Source organism: Melanaphis sacchari, unplaced genomic scaffold (assembly GCF_002803265.2).
Source record: "Melanaphis sacchari strain LSU unplaced genomic scaffold, SCAv2.0 Contig564_pilon_pilon, whole genome shotgun sequence".
NCBI lineage: Eukaryota > Metazoa > Arthropoda > Insecta > Hemiptera > Aphididae > Melanaphis > Melanaphis sacchari.
In genome coordinates this window covers 48,141-70,920 of record NW_020271393.1, presented here as the reverse complement: position 1 = coordinate 70,920, position 22,780 = coordinate 48,141, and the positions used below count along the sequence as shown (strand labels likewise).

The 22,780-nt window shown below is 24.2% G+C and overlaps 1 protein-coding gene across 1 annotated transcript in view; it reads left to right on the top strand.

The window, feature by feature from the left end:
* LOC112599890 (nesprin-1-like) overlaps positions 1-22,780 on the top strand; it is a 76,356-nt gene that overhangs the window by 13,560 nt on the left and 40,016 nt on the right. Inside the window, 43 exon segments of the mRNA XM_025347014.1 lie at positions 11-46; positions 185-342; positions 423-618; positions 693-890; positions 989-1,135; positions 1,207-1,371; positions 1,432-1,593; positions 1,762-2,181; positions 2,256-2,396; positions 2,475-2,639; positions 2,704-2,833; positions 4,045-4,238; positions 4,307-4,492; positions 5,620-5,754; positions 5,827-5,964; positions 6,019-6,180; positions 6,244-6,558; positions 6,632-6,856; positions 6,944-7,471; positions 7,541-7,823; positions 8,054-8,304; positions 8,370-8,672; positions 8,762-8,961; positions 10,025-10,256; positions 10,329-10,621; positions 10,743-12,735; positions 12,737-13,960; positions 14,018-14,161; positions 14,228-14,367; positions 14,424-14,622; positions 14,710-14,871; positions 14,933-15,097; positions 15,161-15,320; positions 15,384-15,672; positions 15,805-16,125; positions 16,200-16,395; positions 16,495-16,753; positions 16,820-16,997; positions 17,063-17,258; positions 18,412-18,486; positions 18,737-18,886; positions 18,959-19,771; positions 19,861-20,021. Of these exon segments, the coding sequence (XP_025202799.1) occupies positions 11-46; positions 185-342; positions 423-618; positions 693-890; positions 989-1,135; positions 1,207-1,371; positions 1,432-1,593; positions 1,762-2,181; positions 2,256-2,396; positions 2,475-2,639; positions 2,704-2,833; positions 4,045-4,238; positions 4,307-4,492; positions 5,620-5,754; positions 5,827-5,964; positions 6,019-6,180; positions 6,244-6,558; positions 6,632-6,856; positions 6,944-7,471; positions 7,541-7,823; positions 8,054-8,304; positions 8,370-8,672; positions 8,762-8,961; positions 10,025-10,256; positions 10,329-10,621; positions 10,743-12,735; positions 12,737-13,960; positions 14,018-14,161; positions 14,228-14,367; positions 14,424-14,622; positions 14,710-14,871; positions 14,933-15,097; positions 15,161-15,320; positions 15,384-15,672; positions 15,805-16,125; positions 16,200-16,395; positions 16,495-16,753; positions 16,820-16,997; positions 17,063-17,258; positions 18,412-18,486; positions 18,737-18,886; positions 18,959-19,771; positions 19,861-20,021 (12,188 nt within the window).

The window sequence follows — 22,780 nt, the reverse complement described above, 5'->3', positions numbered from 1 at the left end:
AAATTCTAAGCTTCGTAAAACTGGAATTACTGTTACAAATAATGACGTGAGTATAACTAAACATTTCGAACACTATAAACAATTATAAAAAATGGTTTTCACTAGTAAAATGTAATATAATATAATTATATTCGTAAATTATAATTTGGTTGTTTCTTTAAGCTTCTTCGTTGTTACTTAACAGATTGAAGAAAATACAAAAGGACTCTCGTCATTGAATTACTCTTTTAGTGGAAGCACAAGTAGCTTGGAAAGCATTCGATCTCCTACGATGGAAATTAACCGGAAAGCCGATGGTGCTAAAAAAACATTATTAAAGTGGGTCGGAACGGTAATACCAAAGTACGTATTTGATTAATAATTGCTTAATTAATTTTTATGTTAAAATAATACATAAACTTATAATATCTTGCTTAAATTAGGGAAAGTAATATAAAAGTAAAAGATTTTGGACCAAGTTGGAGAGATGGCATAGCTTTCCTAACTATTATAGATACTATACAAACAAATTTAATTGATATAACTACTTTGAAAAACGAAACAAATCGTACCAGATTAGAAACTGCATTCAATATCGCTGAACAAGATTTAGGTATTACTCGTTTGTTGGATCCAGAAGTATGTTTAATGTTGATTATAATAAATTTCAATGTGGTTTAAATTTGTATTATTAATCTAAAATATATTTTTAGGATGTCGATGTAGATCGACCGGATGAAAGATCGGTAATGACTTATGTAGCACAATTTGTACATAAGTATCCTGAAGTTCGAAGTGAAAGTGGTGAAACAATCGATAAAATTCAGAAAGATTATAATCTTCTTTTAACGTGGTTAATTGAAAAAACTCAATACTTGTCTTGGTCTCAAAATTTATCTCAAGATTTTTTGGTTAGTAATTATAAAAATAACAATTATTATAATTATTTTATCATTTTAGTATATAACTAAATAAAAGTAATATAATAATATTTGTACATTTTTATCAGGAATTTTTTGCTGTCCAGGATGAAATTGTGTCTATGAGTCATTTATTTAACAGACTAAAAAAAATCTGTAATTCTGGTTCATCAATTGGTATTTCAGTACAATCGTGGAAAGAATTAGAAAAACTTTGGACATTATTAGATAATCTAGTAAAGGAAATTCAAGCATTAATATTTTATGTTGTTTAAAATCATAATATGTATTATAAACATTCTTACAGATGAAACATTGGCAATGGCAATTAGACCTCTGTTTACCAGAACCATTTAAAGTAATCGGAGAATGGATTACAAAAGCTGAGCAACTCATAAATGATAATAATATCCCATCTGTTATGAATGAGGAGACAGCGGTTATAATTAGTAAAAAACTGGAAGATCATAAAGTACAAATTGATTTTAATTATATTTTAAAGACATTTAATTTAAACATTATCATTGTTTAGACATTTTTTGCTGATTTACCTGAAGTTCAACAAAAATTCAATGAGCTGCTGGTTAAAACTAAAAATCAAAACAAAGAAGTGAATGATCTCTTAAGACGTCTTAATAATATTGAAATAGATTCACATAAACGTCGAACTTATCTAAAATTTTTAGAACACAAGGTATTTTATAACTTATAATTTAACAAAAATAATATTTCAGCAAAAAAAAAAAAAAAAAATTGTAATTTCTTGCAAGTATTGAAAACTTAATATGATAAATTTGATTGACTAAACTGTAACTAAAAGCATGTACTCTACAATAATGACAGAAAGTTTATTTATTTTTAGTGTTGTTTGATTGCATTTTTAAATTTGACTGAAAATAAACTAAAAGCATGGACTGTTAAGTATGGCTGTCATCAAGATGTTTTGCAACTTCTTGAGAAATACAACAATTTCGTTATAGGAAATAATATATTTCAAGAATTTAATAAGGCATTTATAGATATGCAAAATGTTGTACAAGAATATAAACATGAATGCCGTATAGAGTATAAAGAGACAGTTGCAATTGAAAAATTCATGAGACAAACTGCTGAACAATGGAAAAGTATTGCGATGGAGCTAAGATGTGCACAAAGCATGCTTGAAGAAGTAATTTCATATTGGAGACGATGGAAATCGTTATCTGAAGATATAAAAGCATGGTTAGAGGATGCTATCAAAAAAATTGATTTGCCCCACGAACAACGAATTAATTTTTTCCAGGTATTTTAGTAAACTTTAATTTCGTAAATATGCATTATGTAATAACAACTGAACGAGTTATACTTGGATTTTAGGATATTGGTGTCTGGAAAGAAAAATATGAATTACTTAATGATACTGTTAGCTTTTTAATTGCAACATGTGAAGATTTAATTTGTACTGAATTAAAACAAGAGTTTCAAAGTATTACAACTACGTGGGAAAGTATATTTTTGGTAAATAGTACCTATATAATCCAATAACTAATTCGGATAAATTGATATAAATCATTATAAATACAATATTTTTTATAGAAAGCTAAAGATTACATGCATTCTGGTGATATGATAAGAAATCGTAAAGAATTTTTAGAAGGACTAGACAAATTACATAAATGGAATATAAGAGCTGAACATATTATGTCATCAATACATTTGAGTTCGTCCCAAAAAATTAAAGACTACTTAAGTGACATCCAAGTATGATAATATTTATGCTAATTATCTAAAAATGATTCCGATTCAAACCATATGTTTTTTTTAGAATCTTCAAACACAATTGGATCAAATGGATGACCTTTTTAAGGCAATTAGTAAAAAATTTCAAGTGCTAATAAAAGATTTGACAAGGGATGAAGTCAATGAGATGATGGTGTGTGTTAAAAGAGAAAAAGGTAAGTCAATTTCATATAAGTTACATCCATAAATGTATAATATACTTATATATAAAGTATTTCATTATTTTATATATTGTTCTAAATATCTGAACAAAAAAATTAACATAACAATATCTTAACCATATTATAGTTTTATAATGAATTGTTTTTATTTTAAATTTACTTGGTATTTAATTGATAAATCTAATTATCGAAAAATGGTTTTATTTTTTTATGTATTTTCACTATAAATTCCATAAGATAAATTAAAACGCTACTAATAAATTACCAGACAAAAATAAATTTAATTTATAATCATTTTATAATTTTTATAGCATGTCCGTGCTTTATTTCTAATCTGTAAAAGAACTAGCCGTCAAATTTCAGACTTGGATTAAGGCCTCTATGTTGATAGTAGGCTTGCGGAAAATTTGATGCCCCTGTTTAACTATTTTCTTTGTAAAAATATTTTTTCAATATTTAATTTATGTTTATAAACTTATTATACTAACTTTTTACATTTTTAATCAATATACATACCCATACTTATTCAACTTAAATAAGTAATTAAATAATATTTTAATCTTATTGTATTATAATATGTAAAAATAATAAAACAATAAAAATTAAATAAAATTTCATGAGATTTAGTTTATTTTAAATACATATATGATAAATTTAAAATTATATGTGGTATTTCCCAGTGTATGGTCTAACTGTAATCCGACTGATGTAAATAATTTTAATTAAATGACAAATTACCTACATTGTTTTAGGAAAGAATACAATAAATTCTATAAGCATAATATAATAAACTTCTACACTTAAATAGAACAATAATTTTTTTAAATGAATTGAATTTCATAACGAAAACATATTTTTATTTTAAATAAAAATTTTGTGGATCGAACCCCTAAATCAGTTACCAATCATAGTTCTGTAAGTTAAACATTACCTTGCTTGTGTCTTCACCCGATCCTCGGTACCTACTGCATTAGACTTTTGAATTTTTTTTACAATATTAAAATGTGTTTGTAAAGAGATATTGAAATTATAATATTATAAAATATTAAAGTATCTATATAATATCATTGTGTACATGTTTTATAATTTACATATACGTTTTAACTTTAAATGTTTAAATCCAAGGAAAAAAAATAACAAGTTGAAAATATATGATCATATATTTACCTAATAGTGTATTTTAATTAGTTTTGTTTGATTTATAGAATCTCTTGTCAATATTAGAGCAAGTATACCTGTACAATTAAATGCTCTCCATCATATGCTCGTTCAGTATGACGCTCTTGAAACAGGTCAACAAGAAATAAATCATTGGTTGAATAATTGTGAAGAATTTTTATCCACATTAAAATTAAGTAAAAGTCAAAAAGAATTACATGGAGATATTGACTACTTAAAGGTAAGTTATGCTTAAAGTTGATTACCTACGATTTTAAAAGTTAATTTAATTTTCTATTTTAATTTTAGAGCATTTTAGTACGCATGTCGTATTACCAATCTATGTTATCTAGCAAGAATAAAATATTCCAAAGCATTATTAAATCAATTCAACCAGAGAAAGATCAAGGAAATAATTCAGAGTTTGTACAAACAATGGCCGACTTGAACGCTAAATTTTCTAGAATAACTCAAGAATGTCAACAGTGGGATATGGTATGAATATATTTTATGTATAAAATATTATACTTTAATATTGTTAGCAATAGGGCTCGAATATAAATGTTCTTAAAAAACCGGAAAATGTCCTTTCAAAAAATACATTATTAAATAAATTATTATTGTGCCTAATTTTTATAACTGTTTTCATAAATTTAACAAACGTAATTTTTTTCTATAGTAGATCGTCTATAAATATTTTTGAATTTTTCTAAAACTTGGTGAAAATTTGGTTGATTCAATATTTATCCATTGTTATATTATTAACAGATTCAAATGCATTAATTAAGTCTTCAAAGAATGGTAATTTTGGTTTGTTAATAAAATTTTATTTTTTGTACCTGCAGTTTGTCATTGTTAATTTTGTCTGTGCTTATCTCGTGATATAACTAAATAATGGGTAAAATTGTTATCAGTGGCAACTTTCGCCTCACATATTTTATAAATTAAAATTTGATTATCTGTAGAAAACACGTTTCTACCATATTCTCTCACGTATCCACGAAATAGGTTTTAATTTTAATATTTGATTTGTTTATACAAATATAAAATGAGGATTTAATAATATACGTAAAATATGTAACATTTGAATGCACCTGCAATACCTTTGGCGTACTATGCAAATACGTAATACGACTAGAGCGTCCAACAATCGGCCATACGCATCACTGTGTCCACCGATGTAATATTATCACTCCATAAAAAAATACTCAGATAAAAGTTTTTAGTTGTTTGCAATCAAATTGGCTAATTGGATGGTGTGTCATAGAAATAAATTTCACTCTTGTCTAATTTAAATTCGGATTACCTGATGTTAAGTTAAAAATGAAAATAATTTTTATTATCTAGTACTGTAAAGTACTTATTACATGTATTTCAGTGAAGTTATTTTTTTTTTTAGTCATAATAAGATAAATAGGTCAAAAAAGTTCTAAAATATTAAAAAATGCATTAAAAAGTTAAAAAAATTCCCCAAAATAATTTGTGGTTGAAAAAAGTAGTATTTGAAACACATTTGTAGCTTTTAAAGCATTGGGTAAAATATTACAAAAAAAAAAAAATGTAAATACATTGAAACCGACTCCTATTTATCAATAAACATTTAAACTTTTTTAATTGTATAGAAATTACAACAGACTTTGAGATGTTGGCATAATTTTATCGAAATAGAAAAAGTTATAGTAGATTGGATTGAGACAAGTAAACAAATATTTTTAGAGGAACAGACAAGTTCAAGACAAACTTTAGAATCTCAAAAAGTAAGTTTACTTAAAACAGAAAATCTGTTGAATCTACTATTTAATAATATTTATGAAAATTATACTTTTTAGGGGTATTTTGAGTATTCAAATAATAATAAATGGATTACTGAGTTAGAAAATGTTGAAGGTGAACTACTAAGGTGTATTTTACCAAATGAACAAGAACCAATAAAAAATAGATCTAAAGCACTAAAATTAAAATATCAAGTAAATATCGCAATACAAAACCGATTAGCAAATGTTGATGTATTTTGTTTATAGGAATGTTTGAATATGGTCCCTGCGTACATAAAAAGAGTTGAATTTAAACTGAATGAAATTACATTCAATCAATGTATAAATGAAGCAGAAAAAGAACTTAATATTGAGCAACAAATGTTTAGTAGAAATGAAAATGTCAACTTAATACTAAGAAGAAACATTGTAAGCATATCTGATTTACTTTATTATTATATACGCTTATTAATCTTATTTAATGATATTTAGGAATACTTTGATAATGGTATGATAGTTAAAGAACTTAAATCATGTTTAAATAATATGTCTGTGGAGAGTAAAAAAATATCAAATCCATCTATTGAGTTAAGTCTAAACAAATCAATTAATCGATTTGAAAGCATAGAAAACAGATCTGCAGAAATGAGACAAAAATGTAAACAAATTCCTAATCAATTTGAAGATTATAAATCTAAATTTAATAATCTAGAAAAATGGATGAATGCAGTTGATGTAAGCGTTGAGAGATTATTAAAAGGACTTTTAAATGATGAAGAATTTGAATTTGAAAAATCAATATTCCAAGTAAATGTTTAATCTAAATAATATTTTATTGCTTAATATTTATATGTTTATATGCAATAAATTTTGTTTTCAGGAAATTTGTCGTGATGTAGATAGTAAACGCAATGATATGAAATGGATGGTTCAAGTATTAGATAGTTTATTACCTTATGTATCTGAAAAACAGCAACAAGTAGAACAAAAGAATCTTGAAGAATTAATTGGTCGATATAAACATTTAATACCAACCATTGATATGACAATAACTAAAACTGAGATGTATACTAAATGCTTTTTATACAAAAAAGAAGTTACAGAAGTTAGTTGATATAAATTCATATATATATACATTAATTTTTTTAATCCAAACTTAATTTATTTGTATACATCAACATTGTTTTGTTAGATTGGAAAAATATTAGAAAAGGCCAAAGATGAACAATTACTTAATAAAGGTGAATCGTGGGAGGATTTAAGTGAGCTCATTAAAAATCAGGAACAAATAATTGAAAGACTCGAGAAACAACGTATGATTGTAATGTCAACATTGCAGCGAGGAAAGCAATTAGTGAAAAATTCCTCTTCTGTGCCAAACTTTATTCCTCAACTTGTTTCCAAATTGGAAACAGATTGGAGTTTTGTTTATAATGATTCTATTGATAAATTCAACAAGTTAAAAAATGCTCAAAGGTTATTAATAGATTACACAAAAATTAAAAATGAAGTAATGGAAATAATTAAAAAAGCTGAAAATGAGTTAAAAACAGTATCTGATGATAATAAACATAACTCAAAAGAAATTTCAATGCAATTAAGAAGTAAACAAGAACTAAGTCTTGCTTTGCGAGAAGCAGCTGAAAATATGTTAAACAAATTAAGAGATATATCACAGAATTTACACATTCCTGAAAAAGAATTTGCAATCGAAAATGAAGTACCTAATATTATTATATAAATTATATATATTTATTATTATAACTTTAAATATGTTTTTATTTTGTAGATAAGTATGATAGAAAATAAATTAGTAGAAACAATTCAAACAGTGGATAAAGAAACACAAAAATTAGAAAAGCTCTCAATGAAATTATGTGAACTAGATTCAGGATTAAATAAAATTCATGTATGGTCTATTGAATCTGCTCCTGCTGTAATAGAAAGAATACAACAAGATCAAACAAATCCTGAAATTAAAGCTCGAGGAATTGAAGAAGTTCAAGATGAATTACAAAAACAGCGAAATAGCTTAGAACGTTTAACAGAAGATCTACATAGTTTTGAAAAAGGTAAATTCCTTTAAATATTGCTTAAAACTCACAGAAATTTTTTATTATTTTATTAACTTTTTATTTTTAAATAACAATCTGGATTTTTTTTTTTTTTTTTGGTAATCCTAAGCAGACACGTTTCTAAAAATGTTTATGCATTAATATTAAATATTACATTATAAACTAAACATATTAACATATTGCACGTAAAAACTTAATTATGTATTTATTTAATTTATTATTTTTAGAAAGTGATACAAATGAAACACAAAAACTCAGACAAGATTTGGATGAAGTAAGAATGTCTATTTTAAATTTAGAGTGTAATACTAATCGTAAGAATGAAGAAATCAATATTGATCTTAATGAGTGGCAAGTTCATAAAGCAAAGTTAGAAGAAATTAGACCTTGGTTAGAAAATGCAGAAAAAAAAATAAATATTGATCATGTTAAACCAATCACATTGCAAATGGCCAATGATTGGTTAAAAAATACACAAGTATGTTGTGTTATAATTAAAAATAAATTTTCTATTTTTATACAATTTGGATTTTTTTTGATTAGTTGATTAATTTGGAGTGTCAAGAAAAAATTGAAAATCTTAAAACAATAACTTCTGAAAACAAAACTGCTGTTATTTTAAATGAAGTAGATGCAATTCAGTCTCGTTGTATATCTGTACAATCATCGGCAGTACAACAAACTACTCGTCTACAAAGATTGTTATCAAACTGGAAAGAATTAAATGAAAAAGCTCAAAAAATAGAAAAAAAACTAAACCAACCGTTGTTATCTGAATTAAAAGAATTAATTATAAATCAATCAATTCCAGAAGATTTACTCGAAAAAAAATTAATGGAACATAAGGTAGGTACCTAGAAACTATTAATCATTTCCTTAGGGGAGGTTTAGTTCAACCATAAATTAGTATAATATATACTATATGTTAATTTTAGGCATTAACTCAAGAACTTAATGAATGCCTTAGTGAAATTTCTAGTCTTTCACAAAATTTAAATGGACTAAACCAACATTTTTCACTTGAAACTACCAATGATATTAAGGAAAAGCTATCTATTTTAAAGGCTAAGAATAATGAATATTTAAAGCTAATGCATGAACAAATGCAAACAATTTCCAATATTATTTCAGACAAGTACATAAATTTAATTTATTATATTTAAATATTTGTTAACATTATTAATAATATAATTTAAAGATTATTTCATAGATATATTGTTTTTTTACTAAAAAATTATATTTTTCCTAACAGCATGTATAATGTAAATGTAGTGTTATACATGTTTTTTGATGTATAATTGTAACTAATTTCTGATAGAAAATATAAGTTTTTATAAATAATAATACCTATATAATATTATACAGTAAAACTCGCTTAAGACGCTTTCCCGCATAAGACGCTGTTTTTAATCGGTCCCTAGACATTTCCTATACTAGTTAATGTAAAAACCACCTGTTAAGACTCTCAGTTTTTCTCTGTCTAATCGGGTAAAACGCTCTTTTGTTCAGCAGATTACGATAAATTTTAGTAGTTTTGTGAAAATAAAAATAAAATTTTTAGTATTATACGTGTTCTTATCATTTTATTTTATCATTACTTATTATAACAATAAAATATGTATGTAGTAATAATATTTTTTTAAATTAAATTCAGTAGCACAAAAATATAAGTATATATGTATATTGTATATTGTAATTATAATTAATTTATAAATGTATTTCTCATTAAATTATGTTTAATAATAAAAAAATAAATTCGATATTTCAACCACATCATTTTGTTTCATTCCTGCATAAGACGTTTTCCCGCTTAAGACGTTCTAGGGAGCTGGTCCTTTAAAGAGCGTCTTAAGCGAGTTTTACTGTAATTGTTTAACAGGTTAATAATATAATCAATATATATATATATATTTATTAATAATATTTATTTATATTATTATATGTTTATAACTTAATTAAATGTATTTATTAAAATAAGATAAACTTTAATTAGTATTTGGAATTATATATAATATGCCTAAAGCTTTTTATAATTGTATTCATTTTTGTATAAAGTAGATGTTACATTCATTATTTAATCTAATCAAAAAAAATCATTAGGTTTTTCTCTTGATAATATATTATTTTTAATTTTTAACTTATGTATTGCAATTTATATTCTATAGTATTAAAAAATGAGATTGTTTAATACATTTTAGAAAAGATCATGAGATCAAAGTGAATACGTTTTGTGAATGGTTAAATGAATTGGATTCAAAAGTAAATAAATGCAATATTGTTCCGAGTACTTCAATTGAAGAAACATTGAAAAAGCTTCACGTGTTTACTGAAGAACATATAGAAAAACAGTCATTATTTACTGAAATTGAAAATGATTTTAAACATTTTAATGATAACGCTTCAATACAACAATCAATTATGCAATTTAAAGTGAGTATGATATAATTAATTCTAATAATATTCTTTTAAATATGTATATATACTTTTATTTTATTTTTCTAGGAACTTCAAGATTTAATGCAAAAGAAAAAAATTGTTCTTGAAAAAGCAAATGAATTTTTTATCTGGAATGAAACATTATTAGGAAAACTTAAGCATGCTGAATTCCAGTTTGATGCTAATCAAGATAAAATAAATCTAACAAATGATATAAGTGCTTGTTTTGAAGAAGTAGAATTGTGGAAAAATAATATAGATTCAATTGAACACTTATTGCAGCAAAGTAAAACTACTATTCCAGGATTATCAGTTACGGATCAATTTAATCAGTTAAACATGAAATTGGCACAAATTCAGTGAGTAAAATATTATATTATATTAGTAAAAAAATTTAGCACACATTTTATGAATAACTATGTATAAGTATTTAACAAACTTAATGAATTAAATATTTTAATATGTATTTAACTGTTCCAGGGAAAAACTCAAAGCGAAAGAAGAAAATGAACAAAAAGTAAAAGATTGTCAAAAAATGGTCAGTGAAATAAATAATTATTTAGTGAAGCAAATTAAAACAAAAGAGAGTAAAATTAATGATTATTTATTGACATTAAAATCTTGGACAGATATTGCTCTTATAATTCCAAAACTACACAAACTAAAAGACACAAATGAATTATTTGAACAACTAAAGACTCTGGAAAAAAAAGGTGAAATACTAACTCAACTTGACAAAAGTAGCTCGACATCTGTACAAAATATTTTATTAGATATTAATACACAGTTGATTAATTTAAAAACTATGACTGAACAGTCAATTACAAATTTAAATGAATTAAACAACAATTGGTTGAGTATGAACGATATTAAAAATAAAATAAAAACAACTAAAGAAGAATGCAAAACTATTTTAGAACCGATAGAAACTCCAAATGATTTAACTGAGGCTCAGGTGATAGAAGAAAAGTATAACAAAGCATTAAAACAAAGTACAGCTTTATTAGATCTATTGCCTGTGGTAGAAGAATCTATGCAGAAAATGGTAACATTGGCTGAAAACTACCCACAACTAAATGTTAAAGCATTTAATCAAATCTATAAGAAAGACATTGAGAGTTTAGAAAAATATCATTCTAATCTTAAAGAAAATGCTGAAATTGCGCATTCTCAACAAGTGATTTGGAAACAAGTGAACCAGACCAAGGATAGTATTTTACAATGGTTATCTGATGTAAACATTGAGCTGTTAGACTGCACAAACAATTTTGACAATATTGAAAAAATTAAAAACAAGCTTGTTAAATATTCAGAAGAAAAAGAACTTAATTTAAATTTAAAAGACAATCTTGTTGAAAAAATAAATAAATTACAAAAACTTAATGGAAATAAACCTATTATAACATTAAACTCATTAAGTATATTGATTAATGATCAGTTTACTGCTGTTGAAAGTATTGCTTGTAATTTAGTTCGTCTAATCACTGCTTTTACTCAACGGGAAGAAGCAATAAGAAATGAAATTAAAAAACGTACTTCTGAAATTAATCAAATACGAGAAAATGTTAGTAAGTGTGACAACTTAAATAATGAATTAGATACATTATTGATTAATTTAAAATCTTGTCAAAAATGCAAAACTGAACTGATTAAAATGAATTTGAATATAGACACTGTTAACCATTCAGTATCAGAAATGACTGAAACTTTTCCTATAATTGCAGAATCGACAGCAATTAAGGAATTAAAAAGTCTTAAGAAACGATATGAAAGTGTCGTTCAGCAGGTTGATAAAGTTGAAACAACATTAATGACATATTTAAAAAAACATTTAGAAGATGATTTAAATAACCTTCTACATTCGATAAAAAGCATTGATGAAAAACTAACATGGTGTAAGCCTGAAGAAGAGATTGAGAAAGAACAAATAGAAATTAAACTTGGTTCTGTTGAGGGTATCAAAGAAAACTTAATTGTGATTAAGGAACAAAAATTTAAAATAAATCAGGTCTTAGAACACCTCAGTCAGTTTTCATCATTAGATTTAAATTTAGAAGAATTGAGTAACAATGATGAGCTATTAAGTATAAATCTCGAGAACACTGAAAAACAAATGAATGAACTTAAAGCAACTTTAGAAAAAATTATAAGTTTCTGGATCGAATATCAAAATCATCTGGATAATATTTTACCGTTAGTAAATATTTTAGAAAATGATATAAAACTGTCTGTGGAAATTCCTATTGATATGAATTCAATAAATATTGTGGAAGAAAATGTAAATAAATTTCAATTCAAAATTGACACAGCCAAACAATTTTTGAATGAACTTGAATCTTGTGTCAAAAATATCAAATGCATTGATAGTAAATCAACATTAGATAATCAAGTTATTAAAGTTAAACGGAAATTAGAATCTTATCATAATAGTATTAATAAATGTTTAGAAAGAATAGGGCATTTAAAAGAAATGAAAAAAAGAATTTAATGTTTCTTATGAAAAAGCTGATAAATTAATACAAGAATTAAATATTAAATTTAAATCTATTGAAACCACTCAACCTGTGGGAAAAAAATCTATTCAAAATGCTCAATCAGATTTAGGAATTATGAAAAATCTTAACAAACAACTTGAAGAAAGTCAACAATTAGTCAACGATACAGTATCAAAAGGTGAATGTATGTATCCTGACATTACTATGGAAAATCGGGATGAAATAAGGTTCAAAGTTAAGCAATTAAGATCAGCATGTGAAAATTTAAACGACGAATGTGGAAATATAATAAAATCAATTGAAAATGTTTTAGTACAAAAATCATCATTTGATGAAAGTTGTTGTCAAATTCAAAATTGGCTTCATGAAACAGAAGAAAAGTTTAATGATTATAAAAGAATAAAGAAAAATAATATTATTGACAAGAAAACTAACTGCAATAATTTAAAAACATTAAAACAAGATTTAATTGCTTATAAAGATAACATTAATCAGTTAAAAGAAAAGGTAACTCAATTAAATGAACCAGATACTGATTTAAAACTAAAAGATTTTTTGAAAAAATATGATAATATTGCAATAGGAGTGAATAAATGTTTAAAGTTAAACGAGTCACATTTGAAAAATCATGAATTGTACTTAGAGAATGTAGAAATGTTTAAGAATTATTTCAAGGTATTACAAGATGAGTATTCAGTTGCAGTCAATAATCTTTCAGAAACTGATTTTGATGTGTTTATTAATATAATTGGTCATAAATCTGAAGGAGAGTTAATATTAAAAAAATGTAAAGAAATTGGATGTACTGTATTAAAAGAAACTGATGTAGATGGTAAGACTGCAATAGAGAATGAACTCGATGAAATTAAAATGAACTGGGAAAGTTTGATGTTGAATTGTGAAAATACTTCAAAAATGTTAAGCCAAAAACAAAATAAATATGATGAAATTCTAACTAAAATTGAAAATCTAGATAAATATCTAAAATCAATTGAAACACAAATCAAAGATAGAAGTCTAAAAAATTCATTAGCAAGTAAACAACAATATTTGGAAAAATTGAAACAATTTGATGAAGATATCACAAAAAAACACAAAGATATTTTAGAAATACAATCTGAAACTATTGAGGTTTCACCCAATGTAAATAGTGCAATTACTAATTTAATAAAAACTTATCAAAGTGTTAAAACTAAAACTAAGGTACTAATATATTAAAAAGTAATGTAAATAAAATAACTATATTATAATTTGTTTTAGGAATCAATATTAAGGTATGAAAATTTTGTAAGAGAGCACCAGCATTTTGATTTAAGCTATGAAGAATTTATTGGATTAGTAAATTGTTTATCAGAAGAACTAAACCAATATAGTGAAATTGTTGGCGATTTAGGACTTTTACAAGTAAATTATAGTTATGTTTAATTTTAAAATTTTACTTACTTTATTATTATTATTATTATTATTAAGGAAAGGCAAAAAAAACTATTAACATTGTTAGATTCAAAATGCCAACAAAGTGTGCAATATGAGTCTCTTGTTAATATGGCAGAAAAATTATATGTACAAACTTCTCCAGATGGAAGAGAAATAATTCGCCAAAATATGAAGTATGAAAATATTTTAAACAAGTTTTGATCAAAAATATTAATAATTTTGATTTTAGGCATTTAAGAAATGCATGGGAATTAGTGTCAGAGACTTTGCAATGCAGCTTAAGCAAACTTGATAATTGTTTATTGCAATTTGCTGAATTTTCATTGTCACAAGAACAACTGACCAAATGGCTGAAAAATATTGAGCAAGCAATGCAACAAAATACTGAAACAAAAGCTACTTTACAAGAGAAAAAAGCTCAACTTCAGGTATATTTTTATCCTTGAATTCAATTTAACATGTAAAAAAATATTTATTTTTTATGTTTTTTACAAATTATTATTTGTTTTCATTAGAACCATGTTGTTATCAATCAAGAAATATTGTCTCATCAAAATCTTGTACAGTCAGTGTGTGACAAGGCTCAAGAACTCGTAAATCAAACTAAAGATAGCACTTTAAACACATATTTAGAATCAATTAAAAATCTTTATGAAAAAATTGTTACAAAATCAAAAGTAAATAAAAAAATTAGTTAAAATTAGTTAATTTAAATTAAACCTTTATATTTATACTTAGGAGTTAATGGATTCGTTAGAGCTCTCTGTTCAAAATCATTCTGAATTCAATCATATTTGTCAGAAACTTAAGTTGATATTGAAAGAACAACGTGATAAAATTCGAGAAAATGATAGTATTGCTGCAGAAAAAGATAATATTGTTAAAAAAATTAATATATTTAAAGTAAATATAAATACTAAATGATCTTATAATTTCAATTAATAATTTTAATATTACTAATTATAGGAAATGAAAATAGCAAATACAACTGAAATAGAATTAAGAAATCATCTTGAACAAGTATTTCAATTGGTTAAGAAAACAACCACAAAAAAAGGAATTAATATTATGTCAAAAGAAATTTCAAAAATAGATAGTGATAAATCACAATTAATTATACAACTTGGTAATTTTTTCCTATAAAATAAAATGTAATAATTAAATTTATAATAAATAAACTGTATTTTAGATAACATTATTGAAAAAATGGAAGAAATACTGATTCAATGGACTGATTTTGAAAGTGAATTTGATGAGATTACCAACTGGTTTAGATTAACAGAATCATTTATTAAAGATCAACAATTACAATCAACATTCGAAAATAAAGAAAATAAATTACAACTTTTTAAAGATAAACGAAACGAAATATTAAATTATGAACCTAAAATAGAAAAGTTCATTGATAATTCAAATAACTTGTTGCATATAAGTGGAGTAGAACGTTTAAAACCTCTTATACTTCAAGTTGGAAATCGGTAAGATTAAAACAAGCACAAACAATCTATTTTATTTACTAACATACCTAATAACTATTTTTAAAAAGTATATAATTTTTTTTAAAAGCTTATAAAATATTTTTTTATCATCATTTTTCATATCTATTACAGGTATCAATTAATTCTAGTTTTAAGTAAAGAAATGGTTGCCAAATGGCAAAATATTTCTGATGATCATAAAAATTTTAACATCAAATTGACTGAATTCGAGTCATGGTTAGAAACTTTGGAAAGTAAACCTGCCCAAATTTTGGATGATGATGATTTAGATTTAAACAAAAAACTATCACAATTACAAAGTATTTATGGGAGTTTTGATCAAACAATAGTAAAAATATCATTATTAACATCTCTCGGTGAAAGTTTATATCCTGATACATCTGCTGCTGGGCGTGAAACTATTCGTCAACAACTTAAAGATATTCGTGATAGGTATAAATCAATAAATCATTGTCATTATGTAGGTATAAAAATATACTAAGATATGTAATTGGTATAATATATAGATGGGACACATTAGATGAAAAAGTAAAAACAGCTCAAAAAACTCTTGGATTCCAATCACAACAATGGAATAGTTATCTAGAAACTCTTTTACAAACTATTAATTGGTTAGAAGGTATGGAAAAAGTAATCGCTTCTAACCAGTCACCCATTTGGTCTTCTCCGCAAGAAATAAGATCAAAACTTCTAAAACAAAAGGTATTTATAGAAAATTATAAATTAATACTAAAAATATATTTATCTTATTCGATTTAAAAAATTAAAAACTTTATTTAATAATATTGAATTACGTTATAGGCAACAATGCAAGAAATAAATTCACATAGTCGTATGATAGAAACAATAATGGAGAAAGGGAAAACTATAAAGAAGCCTAAAGATGAATCTGATTCAGATATATCATTGAAGGATAGATATGATCTGTTACGGGAAAAAATGAATAATTCTATTTCACTACTTGAAAACTACTTAGAGACTTATCAACAGTATCAGGATTTACTTAAATCATACCATGATACTCAAAAACAACTTTGGGATCAACTCTCAATACATACAGGTATATTAATATTGTTCAAAATGCCACTATTTTTTCATTTTTTAATAATACTATGTATAATTTTAGATTATTCAGGGAACAAACAAATTTTAGAGTCCCGATTAAATAAAGTTAATATTATTCAAACTACTTTCAATAACAATAAAACAATTTTATTGACAATGGAACATTTTGTAGAAGGCTCAAAGAATACTCTTCCACAAAAAGCAATTGACACAATGTTGAGAGATCATACAAATTTACAGTAAAATATAAAATATATTTATTAAAAAATTACCCTTATGTTTATTATCATCAATTTTGTTATAGATTTGAACAAGAAAAGTTTCAGTCATTGTTAAATGATTTATTAGAAGGTCTACAAAGTAGAATAAATCAATGGACAGAGTTTGAAAACTTAATGCATCAGTTAATTTCTTGGCATAATGATACCGAAAAGAAATTACAAAACTATTCAGAAAAGGGTACACTTGAAGAAAAAACTCAGCAATATAATACATTTCAGGTAATCCCATTTTATTTGAATATAGTTTATAAGAATTTAATTTCCTATATTTAAATAGCCAAAAATGAGGTGGGTAACGCGCCTACAAAAATTTTCTATTATGTCTAAATTTCTTTGATGGAAAATGTTAATATGAAAAAATAATTTAAATTATATTACTGTAAATGTTTGTTTTTGGTTTATATGATAAAACAACTGAAAATCAACAATATGGACTTGTTAATAATTTTATGCATAGCTGAAGAAGCTTGAAATAAATTAAGTTACAAAAGAAATTTAGTTTATGTACTCAAAAAAATTATATATTGATAAATATTAAAATAATTAGTTGGAGATATACATTTAGGACTAAATTCCATAGAATTATTTGATGTTAAACTCATACCACTTGATGTCTTGATGTAGCTAATATAAACTATGCACCTATTAAATCAGTTGATGTGGAATGTATGTATTGTGGCCAAATTAAAATTACGGCCACTTTATATTTTGAAATCTCAAAAAATATATAGTTTTAAATTATTTTGAGGATACAATAAGCAATAAATAGATATTTTGATTTTTTTACATGCCTAATTCAATAAAAATAAGTATATATTTTTATTTTTTTATTACATTAAAATCTTTTTTTTATTAAAATTTACAATATTAAAGATATAAACATTTTGATACTTTAAAGAATTTTGATTGAAATTATTAAAAAGTGTATATTTAAATTAAATACTAAAAAATACATTTTTTATTTTCTCATCTTCATTTAATTATTATAACTAAATTATTCTACAAATATAACTAATTTAAGAAATTTGTATTGTGTTTATATTCAATAAGTAAATATTTGATAAGTGAAATATAAAAACAGTATAGTACCTATTTAGTAATAATATGTTAGTTATAAGCTAAGTATATTATAATTTATTTTATTTAGCTATTAAGAGTATTGTAAAATAATTATTAATTACTTATTACTTTATTATATTTTGTCATGCTAGGAGAATTATTAATTAAATATCTTAGAAGATTTTTACATTGACTTATATTATATAAAAAATAATAAAAAAAAATAACACTTAGATCATTACTTAAAAACATTTTAGCTAAAAAAATGAAAATTCAGAAAGTAACAATATTTTATCTTTTAAAACTTATCTAGGATTTAGAAAAAGAAATTAAAGGGAAATCTAATTCAGTGAAAGATTTAATTGCATTCGGTGATCATCTTCAACAAGTAAGACATAGATATAAAAAACAAATATTGCATGAATTATTCTATAACTATAATTATTCAATAACTAATCAATTAATAAGAAAAAATAAAACTGATATAAATATGAATACTTAATATAATAGTTATACTTAATTTGTTATTACATTATAAAATTTAACATCAATTATTTTCATTAAATAAGAAAATCATTTTAAAATAATTGAAAATGTTTTGCTTAATTTTAATTAATAATCACTTGTAAACATTTTAGTCATTGATGGACGATATGAAAAATAAAGTTTTAGACTTAGGCAAACTTATTGATCAATCAAATGAGTATAAATCTACAGGAGAAGTACGATTGTCAACCAAAGTTAAACAAATATCATCTCGTTATCAATCAATGGAAACTACAATTAAGGTAAAACTTAAAATTAATAATTCTTTAGTTGAAACTAATTTCTATAATATTTTATATTAATTATTACAAAAGGACATTTTAAATAAATGTAATGAATCTATTAAAATCCATCAAGAATATGTGGATAAATATAATGAATGTTCTATTCAACTTTCAAATATTCAAAATCAATTTACAAACTTAAACAAACCTCCATTATCATCACAAGCTAATCATCAGTATTTAATTCAAAAAAATTCAAAACTAAATGAATTATTAGATTCAAAGCCAAATGTAACATGTTTGTTGAATAGCTGTATAGAATTAGGAGAAAAATTATATTTGAGTACATCCACATCTGGAAGACAAAACATAAAATGTCAATTGGATGAACTTCAAACAGTATTTGATACTTTATATGATGATCTTTTGAATATTAATAGAGAAGTTAAAGATCAACTAACCAGATGGAGTGGATTTGAAGAACTATATAATGAACTAAACCAATGGTTCAACAACATTAAACAAATATTGAATAAGGATTTAGTGCTCAAATCTACATTGGATGAAAAGAAAATGCAATTACAAATCTATAGAGATATGCTCCAAGCCACATTAAAGAGAAAGCAAGATATTGTAAAGTTACAAGACCTTATTAGCAAAATTCAAATTCAAGAAAATAATGATATTCTTTTATTGCCTATGAGAAAACAACATGATGACATTTTAAAACAAATTCAAGATTTTGTAGACAAATATGAAGCAATTGTAAAAGACCATGAACAGTATACTAAATCTGTAATGGAAATGCAAGAATGGCTTGATGCAACACATAATACATTGATGCTCTGGAGTGATACCAATTTGGAAAAAATTTCTTTGTTGAGCAATTTGGACAGAATAAAGGTAATTATAAAAAGTTTTTCTTATACTTATTATATGTGTTATACTTATATTATGATTAATTATATTAAATATCTTATAATACTCTTTAGAATTTGTTAATAAACCTAAATGAAGAAGAAAATAGGATTTATAATATACAAAAATTAGCAGAAAAAGTTATTCCCGGTACAATTGAAAATGGTCAAGTAAATATTAGAGCACAAATTGACTCATCACAACAAGATTGGGAAGGACTTATGACGACAGTAAAGTGAGTATACACAAAACGTACCTTTTAATTACTTATATTATTTGTTCCAAATAGTTATTTCAAATAATTTGTTTTAATATGTGTATGCATTGTATTTAAAACAAAAATATTAAAACAAATTAATCACATTAAGTATTTATAATTTAAAATTTGATATTTCAGAGATTATAATTATTATAATTACCTATTTATTGAAATTATATTTATATTTCTCATTTATTTTGTATTTCAATTTTAATGGGAAGATTTTATTATTATATTATTTATTTCATATTTAATAATATTATTTTATTAAAATATACACATTTATGTTTAAGTATAATTAATTAGTTATAAACTTGTGGTTTAGAAAAATATGTATGTGTAATTATATTTTTAATTACTTGAAAATTTAAACAAATCAGGTACAGGTTAAAAAACATAATTTTTTTATGATAACTTATATTTAAATAATAAAGTTTAAGCCTCTACTTATTTGTATACTATACTAAAATGTTTAAACCAAAACAATAGTTCTTATGACACTTAAGAGGACGTCGTACCCGCATATGTTGTCTCCGTCTTACAAATGCCGTAACATGGCAAATAGTACTCTCAAGAAGTCAGTTTAGCTCTTCAACGAAAATTAGAATGATTGATCTCTTTTGAAATTTAAATTGGTGATATTATAGGGCATCTCATAGGCTTTTATTTATTTACCATTTTAATGCAGTTATATTTGTTTAAGAGCGTGCTAAAACAATTTACAATTTAAATACTCATTAACTTGCTTAAAATTAAAATGCCAATAAAAACTATGAGATCGCCTAAAGTAATAATCTCACTTTAAATAAGAGTCATCCTTCTAACTATTCAGTAGAGCCTAAACTATCTAGAACAAACTACATATTATCTTCAGACCTAATAATTCACCCAAAAAGATCAACATTTTATTGGTGACCTTTTCTTCTCCTCTAAAATCATACTTGATGACTAAATGTGGATACAAAGCCAAGAGAGCAACCCTCCTCCCAAATATCGAAAAATTAATTTAATTATGTCAAACAATGATAAAAATTATATGTTTGAGCTGTTATTTTTTTCATTTTAATTACTATAGATAATTTCTATTTATGATTTTGTATTACTAATTCGTCAACTGATTCCATGATTACTGACTTGTGATGTCATTTCATATTATAAATGTAATTGTAATCACGAGCATTTATAATATCTTACTGGTATACACTCAAAAATACTTTATTCAAATCGTTTTTTGTATTTTGTGCCACCTACTTCTTTTAAATATTCACAGTGATATTGATTTTAGTCACTTAAGTTATTGAGCTTTTAAAATAAAAATTGGATTATATAATAAATATATTTTAATTCATGTTAATATTTTTAAATGTTTTTACTAAATATTCATATATAAAGTATTTTGCAATGTTAAAAATTTATATGGTTATAATATTATAGATTTATTGGATTTAAATTATTGTATGTTCATACCCTCTCTCTAAATACTCTGGATCCGCGTCTGAGCATATTTGGGTAACAGGATACTTTATAATATTATAAAATATCAATTTTTGATTTTAAAAGCTGTCAATAACAGTATTATAATATCTGTGAATATTTAAAAAGCAAGTAGTACTTTAAAATACAATCGCAATTCTAAGATAAAAATATTTTAGGTTATAACAATGCTAATAAATGCGGTATTTTAATTTACCATTTATAATATGATAACTCTAACCTTAGTAATCCATGCAGTCAATTGTACCAATTAGTAATTACAAAATCATAAATAGAACTATCCGTGAGTAATGTAAAAATGAAAATAACAGCCTAAACTATAATTAAATTTTGCATTGTTGCATATAGTTAATTATTTTAGTAGTGATATTTGGAGGAGCATTTCACACTTAACCCTTATATCCTCACTTGGTCATCAAGTATGATTTAGAGGAAAGCAAAAGTCACTGCAATAAAATTGTCTTTTTGGATAATTTTATCTCTTAAAACCTTAAGAGGACTCATAGTATGCCATATGTTGTCTCCGTCTTACAAATGCGTAATATAGCAAAATAGTACTCTCAAGAATCGCGTTTAACTCCTTCAAGCTGAAATTAAAGATATGAATTGATCTTTTTAAAATTTAAAAGTGAGATTATTATCTGGGCATCTCATAGGACTTTTATTATGCATTCAATTTTAGCAACAGTTGATATTTACAAATTTATATTAGCATTGCGTCTTAACGCTACATAGACTGAACTTAAATTAAACTATAATAAAATATCTATAATATTCACCTAGATAATCAAAATCATCATATCATCTGAACAACTCTACAAATACTACAGAAACTGTAAACGTATTCTATAAAACTCAATTAGTTATTGTGTTTAAACATTTAGTATTATACCATAGTATTGAGGCTAAACTTTATTATTTAACATATAAGTTATCATAAAATTATGTTTTAACGCTGCTACGATTTTGTTTAAATTTTAATAATTAAAAATATAATTACATACTTTTTATAACACAGTTTATAACTAATTAATTATACTTAACATAAATGTGTATATTTACATAAAATATTATTAAAAAAATAAAATCGCCCATTAGTGAAAATACAAAATAATAGAAATACAAATATAATTTCTATGCGTAGGTAATTATAATTATAATCTGAAACTCAAATTTTCAATTATAAATACCATATGCCAGTGTTGTTTTAATATTTTTGTTTTAAATAGCAATACATAATA